The following is a 15,681-nucleotide window of genomic DNA, read 5'->3' on the forward strand; positions in this document are numbered from 1 at the left end:
TGTTTACAATGCAGGGACAGGGTTATCCCCAGAAGTAATCATGGGAGCACAGCCATGAAACATTTCACAGACTAAAGCAACAACCTTTATAGTCGCAGCCAAAAGGATTTTCTTTTAAACAAAAAAAACCCGAACAACAAACAAAATGTTCAACTAATTAGGAAAAAAAAGTCCCTTTGTTTGCCATCTCAAAGTTACATGGAGATATGCTCTAGGAATAAGTGAACTAAAATAAACTAGATGGTTTGTAAGGCTTCCTGAGTAATAGGGACAAAATTCAAACATCCAGCGCTTAAAGTGCTATTGGCACAAGTTTTCACATGAAACAACCTACAGTGCAGAAGAAAAGGCTATGCAAAGAACTTTGCACTTAACACACCACCAGCAGAAGGGATCTCAAACTTTGCCTTGGTGCTGATATTCTACCTTGCTGTCTTGTGGATAACTCCTCGCACCTACAGTGACTTCAGCTACTTCTGTGACTGTACGTGTGATGGTGTAACATTCCTACAGTTGTTATTAACACAGAGTTCCTGGGGAAAAATAAAACAGCAAGGGAGAAATCAAGCTGTTGTTTAAAACTACTTCATACACAACCAAAATCCTGGCTGAACATCTTGCATCCAGCACCAGTATTTTAAATAAATTTGCTTCTAAGTATTAGTATATTTCTGTTCAGGAAGAAGGAACATTTTTTCTTATTCCAACTGAAGTTTAAAAACTCAAGAGGGCAAAAACAGTCTGGGGATTATCAGTAGCTTTGTGTTTTGCTGTTTCAATTAATAGCCTGTGACTACTATCATGCTACAAAAAACTGGCACTGTATTTCACATGGAAATACACTTTTTGGTGAACTGATGCACCATTACCTCACTCCTCCACTATTGACTTGGGTAGCACCTTCTGAATTGCAACTCTTCTAGAACAGGAAAGCCCAGAGGAATGGTTAAGGGTCTGTTCTTTTGGCAGCCTACTGCTGAGAGAAGACCTTGGAGCAAATACAACTTGTCTTTATTGTACCCGGACACCCTGAGCAGCTGTTTTCAGAGGGATCACTTACACAGTCTCCTAGGAAGGTAACGCGTTAGAATTGTAGCAGTATTCAAAGCACTGAAAGCCAAGCACTAGCTCCAAAGATGTACTTTATTTCATTATAAAGCAGACTGTCGAGGCATTATTTCTTTTTGTGAACATCCAACGTGTATGACCAGCAGGTCCTGCTTCGAGGACATAGCTGCTTGATAACAGACAAAGGTTTCACCACTAGACAACAAAAATACAGATGTGTAGAACAAGTGCTGCTTAGACACTGGAGAGCTAACAGTCTAAACTGCAACCAGTTCGAACAGATATGACCGAAAATACATGTACAGCTCCAGCCCAGCCAGAGCCGCGTGCCCAAAAGTGGAGTCCTTTTATTTCAAACCAAAATTCGTATTGGGCTTCCTGGAAAAACACCACAAAAAAAAATCCCCAAAGCAGAAGAACCACACCACACTCCTTCCCTCTCCTTTTAAAGTCACTTTTTAACCATCCCTTATTTCACATCAAAATTGTGCTGTGGCATACCAGTACTTTATCAAAGACAGAAAAATTATTGAACATTGTGTGAAGTAATAAGTGAATGGTTGGCAGTGAGCACCTTATCCTCATACTTTTGTTCCTTTTACACTTGTGATCCTCACCCCAGGAGTTCCACTTTTATTGATAGGTATGTCTCACCCCAAATTTGCAGGTTTCTCACGCATTTGGTATTTGAGCTCAGTGCATTAACCAGGGTTTCTGGGGGTCATCTGTGCTCCTTGGGTACGTAACAGAGTCCCATCACTCCAAGCAGAAACAGGAATTGATATACCGTCAGCCAACATGCAGAAATGCACAGGAGGCATGTTGATGCTGTGTAGAGAAACATCCCAACATGACAGCTCCTCATTCTGGTTTCCACGTCGTCCAATACTGATTGAGGAAAAGTGTATTGACAAGACTCGTACACAAATATCTGCATTTGGTCCTAGGCACCTTATTAGTACTGACAATCAAAATTAAGATGGAAAATTAAGTACTACTCTGGTCCATTAAAGCCTTTTACTGTAACTTCTCCCATTTGAAAGTGTAATCTTCAAAAAAAAGGAGTCCGAATACCTTCTGAAAAAGTACTTTTCTATGCACCATTCAAGTCACTGAGAGCAGAGGATGGAAAAGCCTCCTACATAAGCAACTTGCAGGAGTTATCTGACAAGGGTCTCGTATCTAGATCTATAGAAACAGACAATTAACATACATTCTTTTCACACTCCCTTGTGATAATGAGACTCAAAGTTCACTAGATATGAGTAGTCAGATAACATCCTGATTGCTACGAGACCAGAATTTATTATCAATGAGAGAAACTTTAGCAAAGAGCACAAGCGATTTGCGTCGAAGCAGCTATAACATCCATTTCTTTCAGCTAGCATCAGAACTAGAAGTGCTACCTCTAATGGCGATGAAAACTAATTAGAAAGATTTATAAAGCTGCCAGATGACCAAGTTTCAAAGTTGCAACTCTTAGGCACAGACTCTGGCAGAATCTTTGACTGACCTGAGTTTTCTGCTCATGGAGGAGGGGTGGTGGGAAAGAACATATTCCTTCCTTATACAGAAACTCGACAACAGTCTCAAGCCAATATTCAACACCTGACAAGGTCTAGTGTAGTAATTACGAGACAAAACATTTGGAATTAGAGATATCATATAGTAAAAAGAAAGAACTGCCTTCCAGATCTGCCATACTGAAAAAAAAAAAACCCCAAACACAAAACTGAACATATTAAACACTTTTTGTGCTTACAACCGTAATTCTGGAACTTGAGCATTAGAGGGAGAGACTTTTCTCACCGCTACTGCAAAGGAACTGCAAAACAAGATAAATGGAAAAAAATCCCTTCCAAACACTCATTTAGCAAACATTTATTAAAACCTGTAAAGGCTTCAGGTATACTAAATTTGAAAGGGCCTTAAAAAATTTTCAAGAGTCATTGAACTAAACCCAATTCAGAAAGCTGATTCTCCTAACATGTAATTAAAAAACAATTTTATTTAAAAAAATTTTTTGCACATTTTTCCTCATCAATTTATAAAATGCAAACAGTATGCTAGAAAAGTTTCAACATAAGGGAATGCGCTTTGGAAACATTATTAAAATATGCGATCCTATAGAATGACATCAAGTTTATGTTACTTCTTTTCACCTGACTGGCTATTTGAGAGTGTTCCTCCCCTCTTTCCCAGGTCCATGAGAAGCTAGGTTTAGAAAAGAAGAGCTCCCATACTGCCAACTTCACTCTGTTCCTTTACAAAAATTTCAAAGTACTGATAAATGATAGTGACAGCAAGCAAAATTCCAGTTCCAGACCCAATTGCCCCAAGGAAGTCTGCCAACACAGAGAGGGCACCAATACAGAGACCACCAAATGCAGCAGCTGTAGGGATGTACCTGTAAAACACAAAATGAGCACAGAAAAGGTGCCATTAGTTTGCTCAAGATATTAACAAATACACCGGGGTTAGTGGTATAGGGGATCTATGGCAAAACAGCTAAATCAGAGACAAGTTTGTTTCTAGAAAACCAATCCCATCAAAAACAGGAAGAACACTACAGAGATAATCTAACCAGGTGGTCAAAAAAACCAAGAATGAAATTAGATGAATGGGAAAAAAGTCAATGGCAGAATGTTCTCTTCTCTCATGGGTCTACAATCCAAGATAAGGAACATGCAATAGTACCAGAATACAAGGCAAGGAAATAAAAAACTCAACCTCACTAGGGTGAAAAAAATGCTAAGCTAAGAAGAGAAAGTATTACAGTCTACCATGCAATTAAGCACAAAGATTAACCTTATGGTTACTAGCTCTTAAAGTCATTTGGAGATAACTGAAATCTAAAGTAACATGTCTGTAACATGAAGGGTGCATAGGTCCTACGCTGCAATTACAAAACCTAGACACCAAGCCCTGCCTACCTCTGCACCTAGTAGATTCAGCTAACTACTTGTCTTAGAAGGTCTACATGAAAACAGTACTCAAGACATTACACATTAAAAGTTACAGTAAAAAAAAAATACTTCTGCATCAGTTTGAAGTAGAAAGTACACTCAAATACTAATTTTTAGCTACCCTATAAAAAGTATAAAAATGAAAAATCTAACAGGAACACACAAGCCCCAGAATTCAAGGCACACTCTCTAATTTTAAGGCAAGAATATGCTGCACTGTACAAGTCTTCCATTAATGAGACAAAATTCTGCCTCACACATTTAACATTGAAGCCAAAAGAGTATCTGTGTTCCAGAAAATGGAAGTCGAAACAAAATTTGCCACGTGTTTCCATGTCACGCTTTGCATAACTAGCCCGTGAAAGGCACAGCTCACCTGTTTAGTTCATGTACCATTGAAGTTTCTCTGTGGCCTCGCATTACCATTTGTTGTTCTTTCAACTGTTTGGCAACCTGTATTGAATCAAGGAATGGAGCAAGTAAGTTTAGGGTCGTTTGCCATGGCCACCCAACTTAGTACTAGGGGAAAACAGAAGCCATTTCAGCAAACAGTGGTGTGTTTGGGTTTTTTGGTATTGTTTTTTACATTCTTCATTTGAGTTTCAAATATCCAGTATTTTAACTTCAAATAGATTGCAGTCACAGGCACTTTTCCACACTGTCTATTACATGAAGCTTTTTGGATAACTCTAGTCCTACTGCAAAAAGGAAAATCTGGAAGTTAGTGGGCTCTCACACACGTAATTCAATTCCTGTTTTGCCACCTACCCTTCTCCTGGTTAGGGTTTAGTAGATGTTAGCAAAACCATCCCATCCTATGAAGCATCCACTCCAGTTTCCCACACTCAGCTGAGCTAAGCACTTATTTGTGGGCCAGATTAGAAGCTGTATGACTTCGAAAGAATCCCTTCCTGGAACATTATTTTTAAATTGGATTTCTGCAATTGTACAGCGTTACAATAGAGCCCTGCAAGCATTTTACTAACAACTGAGGCGAACTCGAAAGTCTAGCAGGGGAACTTCTGAAGGTGCTTGTCACTGAATCTAATATACTAAGAAAACACACTTCCAGATGATTAAGCCACCAGTCTTCCACTATATAGCGAATATCAATTTCTGCTTCTGACCTTGTTTACATGGACTTTATTCGGTATCGGGAAAGGATATTAATGTCCTAAAAGCTGTCCGTTGGTTTATAGTGAAATAAAAATCTGGCTATACATGGCTGGGAATGCCTCCCTGCACGCCTGCCGACAGCCAGCCAGATTCAAGTCCAAAACAAGAGAGTGCTCGCGCTGCTACAGTAACTGTGCAGCTATTACATATTTGTGAAAGAATGGATGAAACCATTCCATATGGCTGCCAAACTTGATTTCCTACCCAAAACCACACAATACAAACACACCACAATGACAACTATTTTCCATCTTGTTTTCCAATTCCAATTGCAGAGTGACACAGTTGCTGAATATCAAATATCCTGCAGCAAATGCAAATTTCGAGAAGCTAGGCTCAGCTACATTAATGCACTGCACTATATTCTCTGTTATCACGCTCTCAAGTTAAAAATAACAACCTCTGGTTAATCTTCCCCAAAAAGAAGTGTCTATGCCAAGCATGAGTATTCAAGTTTTATCTGCAAGTTCTTAAGTGACAGCTACCTTGCACATGGTGCATCTGACATTTGGCACTGGAAGAGTTTCTACCTTTCCTGCCCTCACACTGATCAGATGTTACATGGCAAGGTTCAAAGTTTCCTAACGCAAATGAAAGCAACTGAGTTGTGTTTATTGTTGTTTCTGAAAAAGCAGTAAACAGAAAAAATTAGCCCCATTCTGCTCTCATCCTCCTCACTTACAAAAAAGACATAGTCACTGTTTATACAAATGATAAATATAACCAACAAGTTCACCAGCGTAACAGCTATTTCAGAAGAAAGTCAGTCTTACTCTTACAACAGCCCATCTGTTTTCATCATGTAAGCTTAAAGGATTTATCATTTTAAACTTACATCTTTGGCAGAGGAGCCAGAGACTTCAATCCATGTCTTGGAGAAGAAAGCACAGGAGCCCAACATAAATACAATATAAACTACTGCATGTACAGGGTCTTCTAACACTGAAGAAAAGGACTCTGGAGGTGACAGATAATAACAAAGTCCACCAACGGGATAAGCACGAGCAGGGCCTCCAGATGACGTGTCCTAGAAGGAAGAAGCAAGCAGTCACCAAAACGTTCTCACTATTCCTTAGCCCTTCAGCTAAGCCTGGGTTTGTATCACCTTCAAGTCACTCTGTATCATTACCACTACAGCAGCACACAGAGATTCCCCTTTCCTATCACAAGGAGTTTCTAAAGTGGAAATGGAATACAGTAAGGAACAGCAAAAATACCTAGGACAAAGAACAGCCCAAGGTAAAAGGTAAATGGAGACCTAACATCTACACTCATCACAGCAGGTCTCCTACTCTACCATTAATTTAAACAGATTACTAATTTAGGAGTTTCAGCGTGCATGACCTCCTGTAGCAGAGTGCCTGAATATTCAGAGAGACCATCTCTTCAATCATGCACTTTAATGGTGCTCTTATACGGCTCTATGCAAGATTAGAAGAAATACTCACAGACCAGGTGCCCAGCAGGCTAACCAGTAAGTTGCCACTGAAGCGAGCAGAAAGCATCTGGGAGATGACGTACAAGTTTGACACCAGGGCGGACTGAAGAATAATGGGAATGTTGGAAGTGTAGAACAGCTTGATAGGGTAGGTGTTGTACTGGCCACGGTAGCGAGCAGATTTGATAGGAAGATCCACTCTGAAGCCCTGAAAAGTTTTCAGAAGAAAGTCCCCCATTATATCTGGACGTGGACCCATACCACAGGTCATAAATTGCAAGTGCAAGGCCTCGACAGCAATAGAAAAAACCTGCAGTCATTCTGTGTAAGTACACACACTCTATCCAGAGGGCTATCCATGCAAACACTTCTGCAAAGGGCCTGGAAGCCTGCAGGGCTCTCTAAACACACACATTTCAGAAAGCACAAAAGAGAGAATCACAAGAAACTGGAATTTTCAAGAAGACTGAATAGAGCATCCAGGGAAAGAAACATTAAACCCTTCTATATTCTTCCGCAGTTTGCTGCAACAACACAGTAAGAGACACACAGGCTTAAAGACTTCAAAGTATTTTCCAACAAAAAGCAATAGCATTTGAGTGAGGCAGTACTACATGTACACGTTCATCTGGGTTCTTTTCAGAGACCAAAGTAGGTCTCAAGTCTTTTGGGCAGTTACAGTAAGTGTGGAAACTGATTAAGCAAAGCTAGTGTTAAATGAACATCCAGACGTTGCAGGTACAAAAACTTAATCTTCTGAAGGCACTAGAAAGTGAAAATATAACTTTCTGTAGAAGGAAGCAGATTACAGATCGACTTCCATACAAACAATTTTATAATCCTCTGTATTCCAACTGACCTGGAAATAAATTACAATAGCAAAGACAAAGATGGTGGCAATCAGATTCATGAGGTTGGGGAGATTCTGACGGTAAAAGGCCTCACGAAGAGCTCTGACTTTGTCTGTACGAGTGGCCAGGAGATGGAACAGTGCAATGATGGCTCCCTCAAATTCCATGCCTGGGAAAGGAAAAGAAAAACCAAGTTACGTGTGGTGTGATTGTCTCCAAACTTCAGTGCTTTGTCCCATTAGGCATACTTCTGAACTACAGGATTCAAAATGGGATTTCTCCAAGTCTTTTGTATCTTGAGCATGCTCTCAAGACTTCTACTACTGTCGTCTTGCATATCAGCTCTGTTATTTCTAAGATTTTTTTATCTTAAATCCCCCTATAGTGGCCCCAAAACTAAATCATAACCCAACAATCAAATGGACTAACTTTAATGGTATCTAGAAACACTGACATTCACCAAGTTCTTTCCCCCTTTCCTCTTCTGAAAAAAAATTTAAGAATGAGGGAAGCAGCATCCTTTCTAGTTTTATTCATAGTGAGACATGAGTTACTGTTTGCGTGACAGCAGACGTGATAACCTGACTTATGTTTTCTATTACACAGCACCAAACACGATCACCTCCTGTCAGGTTTGGAGAATAAAGTCTTTGGGACAAAGAGTAAGAAATACAAGGAGCAGAAAGAAACAGATGGTATTTGTCAGTAAGCTGGGCAGCAACCATAATACAATGGCAGTCTACCATCATCGAGTTTTTATGGAGGCACGGTAGGGAATTCATATTCAGGAAATATTTTTTGAGATACTGCAAAACCAAGAAGAAATGTCTTTGTACTTGCACCTTGCATAGGAGCACTTGCTGCCTTAGCAAATTCAGTACATGGCAACTACACGGCTGAGATGCTAGTAACAGCATTTGGCACTGAAGTTAACATACTGCCAAAAAAAGATTCTGCCTTTTTGTATAAAATTTTTGTACAGAAAATGGACTACACCATACTACCTCGTCCTGTGTTCACTGTGGTGGGGCTGAATGCTTTCCACACAATAGTCTCACAGATATTGGTAGCAATGAAGAGAGAGATGCCAGAACCAAGACCATATCCTTTCTGTAGGAGCTCATCCAAGAGCAGAACTATCAATCCAGCAACAAAAAGCTAGAGAAAGAGAAGAAACACAGACTTAACCCCATCTCCTTTTAATTTCTGTTAAAATAACGACTTGCACTAAGAGATAAGGAAAGACTATATATTTACGTCTATCTGAGGAAGCAGGCACACTTTGATCTTTTTTCTCTGCATGTGGGGCAAGCAGTTCCATAAGGCTGATTTTCTGACCCATTCAGAGGGAGAGTAAGTAGAGAGGATGAGAAATTACCTGAATTGTGATGAGCAAGCAGATACCAGCACCCATCTCAGATGGGTCTCCATACATCCCAGTCATTACATAGACGATGGACTGTCCGATGGTAATGATCATTCCAAACACTGTAGAATGAAAAGAAAAAAATATGTATTTATTCTGAAGATTTATGTCAGTGGACAATTAGAGAAATACAAATCCCTTATTTTCAGAGAAATTTAGGGAGGAACACATCCGTCACAGGACATTTAAATTCAAGGATGTTAAGTCTGTTGTCTGAAATATACACAGACAGTTCAGAAACAAACACTTAGAAGCAAGTGGCTTTGGTTACTGAAGATTACTTTAGATACTGAAAACTCCGAGCGTGCTAAGATAATACCTTAGCAATTTATGGTTATTTTTCCCAGTAAACAGATCAGTTGTGTGGTACAGCATCAAAGAGCTAAAGAATACTCAAATTTTTCTGAAAGTCATTTATCAACTAAACACAGAGGTCTCTAATTGCTGAGAAAGAACCATGCTTGAAACTGCAAAGTAAAAACAACTACAACAAATAATATGAATCATTAACTTTTTTAGGTTAACACTGACCAACACCATTCAGAGGCTGGGTCCCCACAGTCTAGGCACTGCCCAGTTTGTCCAGTGAGATTAGAGCAGCAATGTTAGCTGCACAGACACTTTTCCTTTTCAAACCTTCCTGAAGCTGTAACAGCTACCCAGTCAGAGCGCAGCCCCTCAGAGACTGATGAAACCCAAAAAATCTGTAGCACAATGTGAACACGTAGCATGAGAGAAACCCATATATCTGACTCCCGCATTCATCATGTGGTAAGTTTACACCTTCTATTGTTAGGGTGAGATATTTTAAAACATCAGTCTTTAATACCAGCTGTTACTCACGTTTCTGTGCTCCATTGAAGAGAGCTCTGTCCTTTGGGGTGTCACCAACTTCAATTATCTTGGCACCTGCCAAGAGCTGCATGATGAGCCCAGAAGTGACAATAGGTGAAATGCCCAGCTCCATCAACGTACCTGCCAGACACAACAATGAAAGGAAGTAATGGGGTGTAGCATACCCAGGCACTTTTGAAGTTCAAAGCTTGCTTTTTCCACCCTTTACATCATCATGGAGAAGATATAAAACTCCAAGACTCTGTAAATGTAAAAGGTTTCAATGATAACAGAAGCAGTCTGATAAGGAACGCAGTACTCCTCAGTGCCTTAAAGAATATGTTTGCTGGAAGAGACTCTTGCTGTCAGGAACAAATTTGCATAAAACAAGGTAGGAATCTGCTTTCTGCCTTTGACAGTCAGTCACTTGATTATTTGTAATTTTAAACAGGAAAACCCAAACTTTTTTCAAGAGTGCACCAAGTTGCTTGCACGCATATATGCACATCTCATTAGGATATAAACTGACAGACAGCCCAAATGATACGTAATGATAAAGTGAACTCAGGAAACTGTCACCATTTTTAAGTCACACCTGTATTAAAAAGCCTCTATAAGAAACCAAAATTTATACAAACTATCATGAATTTCAATCTTCTCTGAGACAGACTTTAAGATGTCACCCAGAAAACCAGTTTGAAATAATACAGTTATTACTGTTATATAATACAGTTTGAAACGCAAACCAAAAAGCTTGAAATATGTACAGAAGATTGCAACAGCAGCCATACAGGTAATTAACAACTGTCTCTTCCCTAATCCTTTTCCCTCCAAAATGCTCCTTGTTTTTTGTACATACTAGATAGCACACAGCCAGACATAAACTCATTTTGTCCACAAAGTTGTGCCTTTCCCAATGCCACAGTGGTTTATGAATTTATATAATATACAAAATGACTTTTCCCTCTCTAATTCAGTTTTTATTTACATTAAAATAGAACGCAAGGTAAGAACGAATCAAAAACCATTTCGATTCAAGCTAAAGAAATGTCCTCCTGAAAGACTGACCATACCTCTATTTGATGCCAAAATCACTCTCATCCAGTAGAAAGGATCTGCTGAGTCTGATGACATGATCCCAAACAAGGGAATCTGTGTTTCCAACCAACAGAGGAAAACAGGATTAAATTAGACTTCAAAACGTCCTTTACACATTTCAGCTCTTCCTTACAAACAAGAGGAAGAAACATACCTGGCAGCATACTAAGAAGATGAAGAGTGTGATAGCTGTCCATAGTACCTTTTCTTTAAACTGAATCTAAAGGGAAAAAACAAAACTAAAAACCAACGACCAAAGGTGATAAGGCTGTCAAAGTAACAAGATCTAGTCAATTAGGCAAACTTTCATAGTTGCTAAAGCACATGTGATTTTCTTGTGAAAGGACAAATTACAGGACATCCTAAAGAAAATAACTTGTTGTTCATCCCTTTTATATTATAGAAGGCCAAGGAAAATTACAAAGATCTATTGAAAGTTTAATCATAATCAAGATTTTTATGCCAATGGAAGGTAATTCTAGTACTTCCACAGAAATGAGTTTTACATGTTCGCAAGAAAGAGCTTCTGGTGAGAAAAAAATAATAATACAGAAAAGCTTCCCTTAGCAAATAATCTTAGATTAGAACTTTAGAAGCAAAGATTTTCAAGTTGCTGTTTTAAACTACCCCAATACGTACTGCTTTCAACACCTCGCCACTCACTGCATCGGCACAACTGCATTCACCAGCAAACACATCCTTGTACATCCCCGTGTACCAGACAGCACTCCACTCAAAACAATCCTGCCTAAAGCTGCCATTCTCTCAACAGGAAAAAATCCACACATCCCACAAATGCAAACTAAGCTGTAAACATTTTATATGACACAAATACTCTGTGAAGAAAATTTTATTAACTTACCTTCCGTTCTGGCTTTTGGATTTCAGGCAAGATAACACAGAAGGGCTTGATTACTTCAAGAAATTTTACTGTATGAAAATTAGTTAAAAGACAAAGTGAGCACACAGATACAAAGAACACCGAGAAAAGGTCAAGTGAAGTTGAATTTGGACATGTACTTTATATATTAAAAGTCTCAGTTAAGGATAAAGATTTGTTGTTGTGTTGTTTGGGTTTTTTTTTTTAATTAAATTATTATCTGTTCTAAACATACAGAGATTCAGCTAGTATGGTGTAAGTACAGTATGGACTGGAAACAGAAGAAAAAAGTGTCATGAGTTTTACCATTTTACCAAGTAGGTTGACAGTACAAAAAAAACCCCAAACATGTCATTGTTTTGCATGAGTTTACCAATACCCTTGAATATCTATTTCCTAATAGCTTCTCCCCCCGCCTGAGAAATACAATACCCAAGATAGCTTTAAGTCAGGTGTTACTTTTAGGCCATACAGCTTAAGAATTCCTACACACTGTTCCTAAGCAGCAATTCAGGTTGCTTTAGAGGACATCTCAGGCAAAGGCCATAAGATCAGAAAAGTCCCAGTCTTAGAATAAGCATAGAAAAGAAGAGGGCATCTGCAGAGTCATAAGTTTTCCAATGAGCAGAGAGATCTGGTTTCGAACAGAGTTAACGCTAAAAGTCAAATCTAAGCCTGCACATGTATTTTGGACTTGTTTGAACTAAAAAGCATACAACGATCCAGAAAAACTAAAAGTACTGGTGGCTTCCCACTTCTCTTTGGAAGGCAGCAACTTCACTGCCAATTTTGTAACCCTTTAAGACCAGCCCATAAAAATGATCTACTTAATGTCAAATGATTAATTGCCAGAAAAGTTACACTAGACTGTGGTTTTAAGCTTAAAGCAAATCGTGATTCTCCTACATCTACAACAATACACCAATTGACTCAGATGCTTTTCAAGCAGCTCTTCCTCGAGGTAGCAGACTGTGAGCACTTCCATTCACTCGGATTACTTCTAGGCTGCAGATCACCGTTTATAGTTTACTCCGGCAGTGTAACCGAAAGCGCCACGACCGATCACCAACTCGACAGCCCGTCTCGGTACCGCGCCAGGCACACCCGAGCTGGGATGGCCGGGCCCGAGCCTGCCAGGCGGAGCGCGCCGGCCACCGGGCATCACAGAGCAAGCTCCCTTCCCTAGGGACATCTGCCAGAACCAGGAAATCGTTTTTTCTCCGCCACGGGTTAAAAATAAATAAATAAATGAAATCCAGAGGGAGACTCTAACCCAGAGGAAGGGCAGCCCGCGCAGGGCTGGCCGGGCAGCCCCGAGGGCCCAGACCGGGGGCCTCTCCGAGGGGCTCCCGGCCGCCCCGGACGGGAGCGGGGGAAGGGGCCGCCGCGCCGCCCGCGAGGCCCGTCCCGAGGTGCCCGTGAAAGGGGAGCCGGCGGCCGGGCCGCGGCCCCTCGGACGTCACGCACGCCGCGGTGACCCCGCTGCCCTCCCCTCCCGGTACTCACTGCCCATGGCGCCGCCGGACGGGAGCACGGAGCGAGCCGCGGCGGCAGCGGCCTCAGAGGGACACGTCAGGGCTCGGTCCCGCCGCCCCCTTCCGCTTCCTGCCACGCGCCGCGCTCGCCGGGCGCCGCCGCCACTGCGCAGGCGCCGCCGCCCGCGCCGGCCCACGGCAGCCGCGGCGGCAAAGCGCCTACAACTCCCATCACGCACCGCGCGAGCCGCACCCTGCGAGGGGCCCGCGGAGGGTCCCTGATGCTTATTGGCTCGCCGCCGGTCCAGGCAACCAATCAGATGGCGAGGCGGCGCGCGACTTGCTGGGAGTTGCAGTCTTGGTCGCCCTGGCCGCCATCTTAGTGAGCTGTGGGACTGGTACCTGAGAGCCCTGGGCAGGTGCTGCGGCCGTAGGTTATTTTGAAGAACGCAGGCTTTAGCTATCAGAAATCATAACGTGGGCTTAAGAGATTTCGACAGATCAATACATAGGAAAACACTTAAAAATTATTTTCTGCATCTGCGTTTTTATAGTGGAATGTTTTAGGCCCCTCTCAGCAGTAAGAGGCTCTTCGCACCTCACACACAAAATGGCAGCCAGTGGTGTGACAGAGTGTAACCCACCCAGAACGAGCTGGATTTCCAATAAAATACGAAACACTGGTGAAAATGTGAAACGTTTTGCCGTGTGTGAGAGAAGTCATGGTACATCAACATGTCACCGGATTGCCCAGGAGCACCAACACGTGAAATGTGTTCACATTGACTTGCTGCTGAAGGTGTATCTGAGGGTCACATATTGTCCTGTGTGCTTTCCAGGCCTTTACAGAGGGAGTTATCACCAGTCTGAAAACAAAAGGTAAGCAGAAGTTAAAGGAAAGAGAAAAGCAAATAGAGGTGTTAATACAAAGCAATTAGAGCCAGTGTCTAGGCTCTGTGAAACCCACAATGGTTTCCACTAATCTCTCTGTTACTCTTTAGGGATTTAGGTATGCTTTGTTTCATTATTTGATCCCTACTTTTCTGAGATTAACTTTAGAAGGCTAGTCCTTAATTTCCTGGGTTTTTTTCTTTTTTAATTTTTAAATTTTACTCGTGGACAGTATACTTGCCCTCAGGCTTCTGAAAACGTGCATCTCCTCCAGGAGTTATTGAAGACATCTACCAATGGATTTGAGCATGTTTTAGTCAGTTCTTGTCCAGAACAGTTTATTTCAAAACAACCAGGTTATCGAAACTGGTTTTAACCCACCCATTTCTAATTAGAGATAAAGCAACTGCCTTCCAACTGACATGCTGTCTTGCAAAGTTGATTTGATAAGATCATTTTGCCTTACTGACTTAGGCACTGTGCCCGGTTTACTGGAGCTAATAGGTAGAAACGAAGGAGAACTAGCAGTGTGTTTGTGGAAGTCTGGGCAAGGAAACAACAGCAGTGATTCAGGGGATCAGTGGTAGAAGCATGCAGTGAAATGCCAGAATTTGCTGAATTTATTAAAATAAGGCAAACTATTGTGAGAGGTGCTGATAACATCACTACGCCAGATCACTGCTAAGTTAGAAAGGGTAACATGGCTTTATCATTATCTAAATGGCTCATCTGCTTTTAGCCCTTTAGAAGTCAGGTGTCTGGGTAGTTGTCTAGACTCTTTGTGGTCAATGGAGATACAAGTGGACACCTCTGGAGAAATACTTACCCTACCTATTTTACACATCTGTTTTCAATTTAGATGAATCATCCTCCAGAGCTATCTATCTCTATTGATTACAGAGGGAACTAAGGTGACCACTTCAGATGAGATACTTGTATTCTAGACATCTGATGTTAGAAGAGGTGAATTCCAGCCATGAAGACTAAAGGTGTCTTCTCAAAGCTGTTATCTCTGAATCAAGCTCAGACATTTTTGAAAGAGTCTGAGGGGAATCTTTTCAATCTACTGTTCCTATTGTAATTGTTCTTTTGGCAAATAGATAATGTCAATCTTCTAGGGTCTCAGTCTATTTCCCCTCCACAGTGATAAGTCTATCCTTAAAAATTGGCTTTTGGGATATAGTCAGACATGCTTTTTATGCTACTAGCCTTTATCTGTGCTGTAAGAATAGTTAAAAATATTTAGTAGACTGTTACTCTTTGCACCTGTCTTTAAAAATTATTTTAGATAATAAGATAATTTCATTTCCTATAAAAAGATGAACCTTATAATTACATAGAATTGTCTACTTAGACATGCCAGCTGAAAACTCATTAGTTTTTGCTTACAACTCTATTTTGTCCATTCTGAGCCTGAATAACTTCACATTTGGGGCAAAGAGGGTACAGTTCTGCAGCTGAAATTTGCCACTGAAGTTCAATTCTAGGTAGAAAAAAAATGGTTGATGGAAACTAGCCTTCTTAGAAACTTACAGTGAAAAAAACCCTGTTTTGCCAACTGAAGTAAAAAAAATAGAG

The 15,681-nt window shown here is 40.8% G+C and overlaps 1 protein-coding gene across 1 annotated transcript; it reads right to left on the bottom strand.

The window, feature by feature from the left end:
- Window positions 1-2,933: 2,933 nt before the first annotated feature.
- SEC61A1 (SEC61 translocon subunit alpha 1) lies at window positions 2,934-13,333 on the bottom strand. The gene is made up of 12 exons (XM_074914215.1): window positions 13,244-13,333; window positions 11,720-11,787; window positions 11,012-11,077; window positions 10,833-10,911; window positions 9,769-9,900; window positions 8,878-8,987; window positions 8,504-8,657; window positions 7,508-7,668; window positions 6,659-6,856; window positions 6,046-6,237; window positions 4,411-4,487; window positions 2,934-3,475 (listed from the first exon to the last, which is right to left on the bottom strand). The coding sequence occupies exons 1-12, from the start codon at window positions 13,248-13,250 to the stop codon at window positions 3,289-3,291; spliced, it is 1,431 nt and encodes a 476-aa protein (XP_074770316.1). The 5' UTR covers window positions 13,251-13,333; the 3' UTR covers window positions 2,934-3,288.
- Between the last annotated feature and the right edge of the window lie 2,348 nt (window positions 13,334-15,681).

This window comes from Athene noctua, chromosome 10 (genome assembly GCF_965140245.1).
Source record: "Athene noctua chromosome 10, bAthNoc1.hap1.1, whole genome shotgun sequence".
Classification (NCBI taxonomy): Eukaryota; Metazoa; Chordata; class Aves; order Strigiformes; family Strigidae; genus Athene; species Athene noctua.